Source organism: Myotis brandtii, unplaced genomic scaffold (assembly GCF_000412655.1).
Source record: "Myotis brandtii unplaced genomic scaffold, ASM41265v1 scaffold561, whole genome shotgun sequence".
In the NCBI taxonomy this organism is placed as follows: domain Eukaryota; kingdom Metazoa; phylum Chordata; class Mammalia; order Chiroptera; family Vespertilionidae; genus Myotis; species Myotis brandtii.
Genome location: NW_005370085.1, coordinates 820545 through 828839, shown reverse-complemented (window position 1 = coordinate 828839; position 8295 = coordinate 820545). Strand labels below are relative to the sequence as shown.

At 51.8% G+C, this 8295-nt stretch overlaps 1 protein-coding gene across 4 annotated transcripts in view; it reads left to right on the top strand.

Annotated features, from left to right (window-relative positions):
• Positions 1–8295, top strand: part of SLC28A1 (solute carrier family 28 (concentrative nucleoside transporter), member 1) — a 52705-nt gene that overhangs the window by 16849 nt on the left and 27561 nt on the right. For all 4 annotated transcript variants that reach the window (XM_005878472.2, XM_014549615.1, XM_005878470.2 and 1 more), the window contains exons 5-8: positions 1913–2099; positions 3316–3457; positions 4160–4273; positions 5637–5714. In XM_005878472.2, the coding sequence (XP_005878534.1) occupies positions 1913–2099; positions 3316–3457; positions 4160–4273; positions 5637–5714 (521 nt within the window). The remainder of the gene's footprint in view (positions 1–1912; positions 2100–3315; positions 3458–4159; positions 4274–5636; positions 5715–8295) is intronic.

Below are 8295 nucleotides of genomic sequence, written 5' to 3'. Positions count from 1 at the left end.
GTGTCCCAATTACCTGAGGTAGACACTCTTGGTGCACTCCCTTGTGGGCTTTGTGCACAGTCTTGTTGTAGTTAAGCCTTGATTGTTGTAAGTAATACTGGGAGGATTTGACCTCCAGGTCACTTGGCTGTGAGAATCAGCTGTGTCTACAGTGGGAGGACTTCTGTGCTGAAGACACCTTTATGGGGCAAGACTTGCTTCAGTGGGGCTTTGGTGCTCACTGAGTCTGCTCCCTAAGTGTGTCCCTTATAGACCTGAGGAGTTGTAATTGGATAGTCCCACTCTGACCACTGGGTACACTGGCTCTTGGATCTAAGGAGGTGCTAATCTAGCCTCTGCCTGCACAGCTACCCAGCAGAAGCCAGCTGTAAAGCAATGCAAGTTGCCCTGGGGCCTTGAGGCAGCTGCAGTTTGTTAAGTTATTTTCAGATTACAAAGGGCTGGGCCTTTCATATGCAAACGCCTCGGTGCAGGGCTTGGGCGGGGTGGGTCCCAGGGGATCAACAGGGCGGGCGGAGTGAGCAGAATGGCTGCTCTCAGTCCTGCCTTCTGCCCTGGAGTTCCTACCGATGCCAGACAGTCCCGCTTCTCCCATATGAGTCTGGGTCCCCAGAGACTCACCCAGAACTGGAGCTCAGAGCCCGAGACTCCCTCCCGATTGAGAAAGACAATCTTAGGGGAAAATCCATTTGTTTGCCTCTTCCAGCATCTATCTAGAAACCATCCACATTCCTTGGCTCTTGGCCTCTTTCTATCTTCAAAGCCAGAAACAGTCCGTGGAGTTCTTCTCATATCCTATCACTCTGAGCTTCTCTTCTAGCTTCCTCTTCCACATTTAAGAACCATGGGACCTACCCAGATAATCCAAAATAATTTCCCTATTTAACAGTCAGCTGATCAGCAAGTTTAATACTACTATCTTTTTAAAAAATATATTTTTATTGATTTCAGAGAGGAAGAGAGAGGGAGAGAGATAGAAACATTAATGATGAGAGAGAATCATTGATCAGCTGCCTCCTGCACATCCCCTACTGGGGATCGAGCCTGCAACCTGGGCATGTGTCCTGACTGGGAATCAAACTGTGACCTCCTGGTTCACAGATCGATGCTCAACCACTGAACCACACTGGCCGGGCTCATATTCCTTTCTGGAGGCATAGCACAGACTGGTTTAGCTCCTCGAAGGGGAGGAGGGCAAAGGGGGAAAAGGAAATTCCAGGAAGAAAATGTCACTGATTCATACTTCAGAAGGGAATCCTGGCACAAATAAGCGGACGCCTTCCAGGAGTATCTGACTCACTTACTCTGTCCTCATTGGAACCCAGTGAGCTCTGGGGCATAGCAGGCACTCTTTTGACGCTAGAAAAAGCCACACTGTCTAGCAGTCAGTGATGGCGAACCTATGACACGCGTGTCAGAGGTGACACTCGAACTCATTTTTTGAGTTGATTTTTCTATGTTAAATGGCATTTAAATATATAAAATAAATATCAAAAATATAAGTCTTTGTTTTACTATGGTTGCAAATATCAAAAAATTTCTATATGTGACACGGCACCAGAGTTAAGTTAGGGTTTTTCAAAATGCTGACACGCCGAGTTCAAAAGGTTCGCCATCACTGGCTCTAGCTTCTTCCGAACACATCTCCTCGCTCACGTTTGGTCAGCACTTTCCAGCTTGCAGAGCCCTTATACACCACTCTATCAGTTACCTCGGTAACAACCCTCATCACAGGAGGGATGATTGTTGGCACTTCCAGGTGAGGAACTGAGGCTCAGAAGGGTTGGGTGAAGTTCCTGCCCTCCAAGTTCTGGATGGGGCAGTTGGAGCCAGAGGGCGGGGCTGCAGGGGCCCACAGAGACCCATGTCATCACTGACCCCCCCTTCTTGTACTTTCCCCTCCCACTGCCAGCGTTCGCGGCCTTCCTGTTGACTGCTTGCATCCTGAATTTCCAGAAGGCCCTGCCCCTGTTTGTCCTCACCTGTGTGGTCCTGGCCTTCTTGGCCTACAGCCTGTTGAAGAGGTGGCTGGGACCAAACGTGCTGAGGTGTGCCACGCCTTGGGGGCATTCCCGCCGCCGGAGCCTCTGGTTTAAGAGGTGAGTGAGCTCACAGCCCCCAGGTAGGGCGGGGTGAGAAGGAGCGGGGCACATTGACTGAGGGCCTCTGAGTCAGCTCTGGGGGCACAGCCAGGGCTGGGTGAGCAGGGCCTCGGGCCATCCCACCAGCCAGTTCCTGTGCCATGGGGAGCGTACTCCGCCCTGCTTGCCTTTTGGAAGCCCCAGGGCAAGCATAAAGGTGGCAGCAATCTTTGTGGACATTTGCCAGTTCCTGTCTGGTCTCTGCCCCAGTTACAACAGCTGACTGACAGCAGAGAACAGGACTCAGCAGTTTCCTAAAGTAAGAGACCCCAGCTCATCCGGGCAGGGAGGGCCTATCAGATCATTCGGGACATGTGTGAGACATGTAGCTGCAGGGTGGCCACCCTGGAGTCTGAATCAGCAGGCTGGGCTAGGGTCCAGGTGTCATTACTAAAAGGTAGCCCCCAGGGGATTTTGTTGTTGTTGTTAATAATCCTCACCCAAGGATATTTTTTCCATTGATTTTCAGAAACTAGAAGGGAGGGAAGGAGGGAAAGAGAGAGGGCGAAGGAAAGGGAGAGAGAAAGAGAAAGAAACATCGATGTAAGAGAGACACACACCCCAACTGGGACCAGGGATCAAACCTGCAACCCATGTAGGTGCCCTTGACTATGAATCGAACCTGAGACCCTTCAGTCCATGGACCGATGCTCTAACTCATGAGCCACATCGGCCAGGGCAACAGAGAATTTTTTTAAAGTATATTTTTATTGATTTCAGAGAGGAAGGAAGAGGGAGAGAGAGATAAAAACATCAATGATGAGAGAGAATCATTGACCACCTGCCTCCTGCATGCCCCCTATTGGGGGTTGGGCCTGCAATCCGGGCATGTGCCCTAACTGGGAATCACACCCTGACCTCCTGGTTCATAGGTCAGCACTCAACCACTGAGCCGTGCGGCCGGGCCTAACAACATGTACAGAGTGTATAATGGTGGGATGTGATCTCACTGTATTTAGTATTTAGTCCTCTCCCAACCCTGAGAAATGGGGAGCCTTTGGCCTCCTTTTCCCAGTGAGGAAATTAGATTCAGAGAGGCTAGGTGGTTTTCCTGAAGTCACACAGCTCTCTCCTCCCACCAGCCCTGAGTGCGCTTTCCCTGGAACCCAGGTGGTCTCCTGTGTGGGGTTGGGGAAGATGCTGAGGGTGATGTCTTTCTGCCTTTCCCCTGCAGGGGTATAGCCCTCGCAGCTTTCCTGGCCCTGGTCCTGTGGCTGGCTCTGGACACCTCCCAGCGGCCTGAGCAGCTGGTGTCCTTTGCAGGAATCTGCGTGTTCATTGGCATCCTCTTTGCCTGCTCAAAGCATCACCGCGCAGTGAGTGCTTAGTTGTCAGGCGTGAGTGGGGCTCAGCCCTTCCTCTCCCGCTGCCTCCTTGGCAATGCAACCACCCCAATATCAGGACCCCTCCTGGTTTCACAGTGTGGCTAACACCTCACCTCCTCCCCACTCCCCCCTGTCTCACCCCCGGCTCCAGCCAGGCCTTCCAGAGATCCTGATGCACACCTGAGTTTGGGGGTCACCACTAAGGAATCATTAAATGCTGAGAGGCATCCAGCTCCCTGCTGCTGGAGTGAGAACATTGACAGAGGGAGATTAGGGCAGTGGGGTCCCTGCCTATGGAGGAGGAATGGGGGGAGGGTCCAGGCAGATGAAGGTTACACTGAGGCCCGACCCTGAGGCTACAATTCCGCCCACCCAGCGATGACCCGGGACCAAGCGCCATGGCATGCCCAAGGCTGGTGAAGGCTTACATGGGTCCTCGGTTAGACCTGCCCACTCCTGCCTGCTGCCCCAGTCTCACTGCCGCCAAGGGTGTGGCCTATTATGAACTCCAGGAAGGATGTGACCACTGGCAATAGGTCCAACCTCTGGCTGGTCCAGCCCTATCCTACAGGCAGGCTAAAGCGCCCGTAGCCCCTCAGAGCAGCCCCCTGGCCTCTGCTCTCACCCCACCCTGTCCCTGGTGGGTGCCCCCGGGGAGCTGAGCTCACCAGGACCTTTCTGTATCGCCGGCAGGTGTCTTGGCGGACCGTGTCCTGGGGTCTTGGGCTACAGTTTGTACTTGGCCTCTTTGTCATCAGAACAGAACCTGGATTTATTGCATTCCGGTGGCTGGGCGACCAGATCCAGGTGTGTACGTGGAGCCCGGCTTCCCAGGGCATCTTGGGTTGCCAGGGAATGAGACGCCATTCTGTTGGGGGACAGTGGGAGGTGAGGCCTCAGAGAGGGATTGGGACCAAGATGGTTGGTGTGTAGTGGGCCCCAGACCAAGTGGGCAGCTGGGGGCTAGGCTGTGCATCTGGTACTTCCCTCAGTCCTGGTGCCCCCGGACAGAGTGGTCCCCTCAGAGGCTGGGTCTGATACCGGAGAGAGGCATGCGGTCCTTGGCAGTCATCAGTGATGTGGAATGTATAATGGGAGTGCTTAGAAAATTGCAACTTATTTACTTTGTGTATGTGTGTGTTTAAAGACAATGTTTAGTTTATTGAAGTTATACTTTCTAAATTTCATTTTTTATTGTAGTAAATACATGTAACAGTTACCAATTTAGCCATTTTTATTTTTTTAAATATATTTTTATTTATTTCAGAGATAAGGAAGAGGGAAAGAGAGATAGAAACATCAATGATGAGAGAGAATCATTGATCGGCTGCCTCCTGCACACCCCCTACTGGGGATTGAGCCTGCAACCCGGGCATGTGCCTTGACGGGAATCGAACCCGGGACCCTCCAGTCCGCAGGCTGATGCTCTATCCCCTGAGCCAAACCGGCTAGGACCCATTTTAACCATTTTTAAATGTCATTGAGTTTATTCACATTGTTGTGCAACCATCATGACTTACTTTGTAAAATATGAATTACGGAAGACAAAAGGTTAATCCTGTACTCAGCCCTGAAGGCACGCATTTCCACGTGCCCTGGAGGAGAAAGCCCTGTCCGGGCTCTGGCTCCGTGTGGGTGTTGGAGCAGAGGAGACAGAGCTGCTACTCCGGTCGTGTTCCCCATATTATAGATGGGGACGCTGAGGCCTGGATAGGAGAAGTGACTCGTCCCTGCAGCCACAATGCAAGTTCCAGACCTAAATCAGGTCTTCTGTGGAAGTGTGGCCAGATTCAAACACCAAAGCCAAGAGCCTGGGGCAGGGACAGATGGGGGCTGTGCCCTTGGTCAGGAGGGAGGGGGGAGCAGGCCGGCAGGTGAGGCAGCCCTTGACAGCCGTCTCACCTCTCACTGTTTGGCTCCCTTTGTTGTTTATTTATTCTCTAAATAACTCTCATCTCAGAGCATTTCTTTAAACTTTATTGAAAGGGTGTATCTTCTGGAGAGAGTGGCCATCAATGGGGCTTTAACGACGCACACTGCCACGTGGTGTCCAGCCCCTACAAGGCCAAGGCCTGGGGGCCTCGTCCTGGGACCAACCTGCCACTGTTTCCTCCCTCCTTCCCTCATGGGCTCACTCTGGATTTCATTTTATTTTGTTTTCTCCTTTCAGACCTTCCTGAGCTACACCAAGGCTGGCTCCAAGTTCGTGTTTGGGGAAGCTCTGATCAAGGATGTCTTTGCCTTTCAGGTCAGCTGACTGTTAGCCCACAAGGCCTTTAGCAGCCTCTTCCAGGCACCTCCAGCTAGTGGGGAGCCCGAGCCAGCTGTGTGGGCCAGGCCTGGGCGGGGGTTCTAGAAGCTATTGAAGTGAAGCCTTGGGTCCTGGGAGGGGCCCTGGCAGGAGGATGGCTTGGCTTAGCGGTTTGCTTTTAGTTCTGTTAGCTGCATCTTTCCTCTTTTCTCCCTTTCTGGAAGAATGTGCACAGACCTGCAACTTGCATCTCTCCCCTAAGCACCCTTCAGAACCATGAATTCATAGCCCATCAGGCTACGAGGATCCTCAGCGATCTTGGGCCTCCCTTTATACTACAGGGGGTCACCCCAAGAGGAGCAGTGACCTGGCCACAGTGGCCCAGCAAGTTAGGGCAGAGCCAGGCCGAGAGCTGGGTCATTGGACTTCCAGTCAAGTGATGTTTCCTCATATGCTAAGTAGAAGTCAGTGACGTCATGCCTCCCTTCCAAAGAGCATGCCTAATCGCAGTAGAAATACATTTAAATCATATTAATGGTTGCTAAAGATTTTGAGATTGGATGTTCTGTTAAGAGAGAAAAACCAAGGGAGGGAGGGAGGTTTATCATTAACCAGCCTCAGCATTTTCCTATCAAACAATAACTGTTTCCTGGCCGCTGTGAGGCCCTGTCCTTTGGACAGACTGTCAGTGGATTAGCCAGGGCTTTCTGAGCAAAGATGGGTCAGGCGAGGGAGGACTTCAGACAAATGCTCCTTGGCCACAGAACTCCCTCTCTCACAAGATTCACGAGTCACAAATTTCCCTCCTCCCTGCATTATGCACACACACACATAAACACATACATGCACACATGCATACATGCACATGAACACACACACATGAACACCCACACTTGCCAGGATTGGGACTTATCCTCAGTGTAGGAGTGGCTTTGTGGCTGAGTCGAATAGAAGACTCAGAAGCTTTCTTTTGGTTCTTTCCATGAATCATGTGGACCTGGTCCAAGGCCCTTGGCCCATGTCAGCCTGGGGAAGTTTTCTTTGGGCTCGCTCAGATTTTCAGAATCCAAGCTGCTTCCAGCTGGGCCACAGTCCAGCTCATCACTCCTCCAGGAAGTTGAGCCCCTGCAGGAGGCTTCTTCAGTCCCCAGCGCCCCTGGCCTGGAGTCCAGCACAGTGGAGGTGGCAGCCTGGCTGGATCATTTTGACTAGTCATTCCACCTTGGCTCTATCTCCCTTCTGGTAACTTTCCACCCACATGATGGCCTCCCCCCAGGCTCCCGCATCCTTCCTGGGTCTGGCTGAGCTGGAGCACACGTCCGCTCATCCCTTCACTAACACTCCTGCCTCTGGAACATGCACCGCTTGCTAAGCTCAGCAGTGCTGCTCACATGGTCTTTCTGAGGAAGCCCTAGGGAAGTGGTTCTCAACCTTCCTAATGCCGTGACCCTTTCATACAGTTCCTCATGTTGTGGTGACCCCCAATTTCATTGTTACAAATTGAACATAATTAAAGCATAGTGATTAATCACAAAATCAATATGTAATTATATATGTGTTTTCTGATGGTCTTAGGCGACCCCTGTGAAAGGGTCGTTTGACCCCCAAAGGGGTTGCAACCCACAGATTGAGAACCGCTGCCCTAGGGAGAAGGAAATGTTCTCACCTCCCAGGGGTTTCAGGTGTCTGCCTGATGCAGCCTCTGCAATCCCCAATGGTCAGCAGTGCCACATTTTGGGGGGGGAAAAAAGATAGTAAGTAAGACAAGGACAAAAAATACCCCAAATAAAATAAGGACTGAAAGGTACCATTGGATTGCCCGACTGCTGTGGCTTAGTGGTTGAGCGTCGACCTAGGAACCAAGAAGTCATGGTTCAATTCCCTGTCAGGGCAGGTACCAGGTTGTGGGGGTCTATCCCCAGTAGAGGGCATGCAGGAGGCAGCTGATTGATGCTGTTTCTCTCTCGTCAATATTTCTATCTCTCTATGCCTCTTCCTCCCCCCCCCCACCTCTCTAAAATAAATTTTAAAAGCATATTTAAAAAAAAGAGAAGGTACTGGAGAAACCAAGATGGCGGCATAGGTAAACACCTGAAATTGCTGCCTCGTACAACCACTTCAAAATTACAACTAAAGACAAAACAGACATCACCCAGAACCACAGGAAGGCTGGCTGAGTGGAAATTCTACAACTAGAAGGAAAGAGAAAAGCACACTGAGACTCAGGAAGTGCGGAAGTAAAGTGCAGAGGTACGGAGGCGCACGCGGCAAGGGCTGGCAACGGAGGACGCCAGTGTCTTTTTCAATCGGGAGGGAGTCTCAAGCTCCCGACAGCCCTGACTACAGTTCCGGGCGAGTCTCTGGGGACCCAGACTCATACGGGGAGAAACTGGACTGTCTGGCAGCGGGTGGAACTTGAGGGCAGCTTTCTCAGAAGTGCTTGCAGCGATTACCGAGGGACACTTAGGGCAGGACTGAGGATCTGCCAGAGCTATTTACTCCGCCCTGTTGATTCCCTGAGACCCCGCCCCACCCAAGCTGCAAGCAGAGGCTTTTGCATATGAATGGGCTGGCCCTT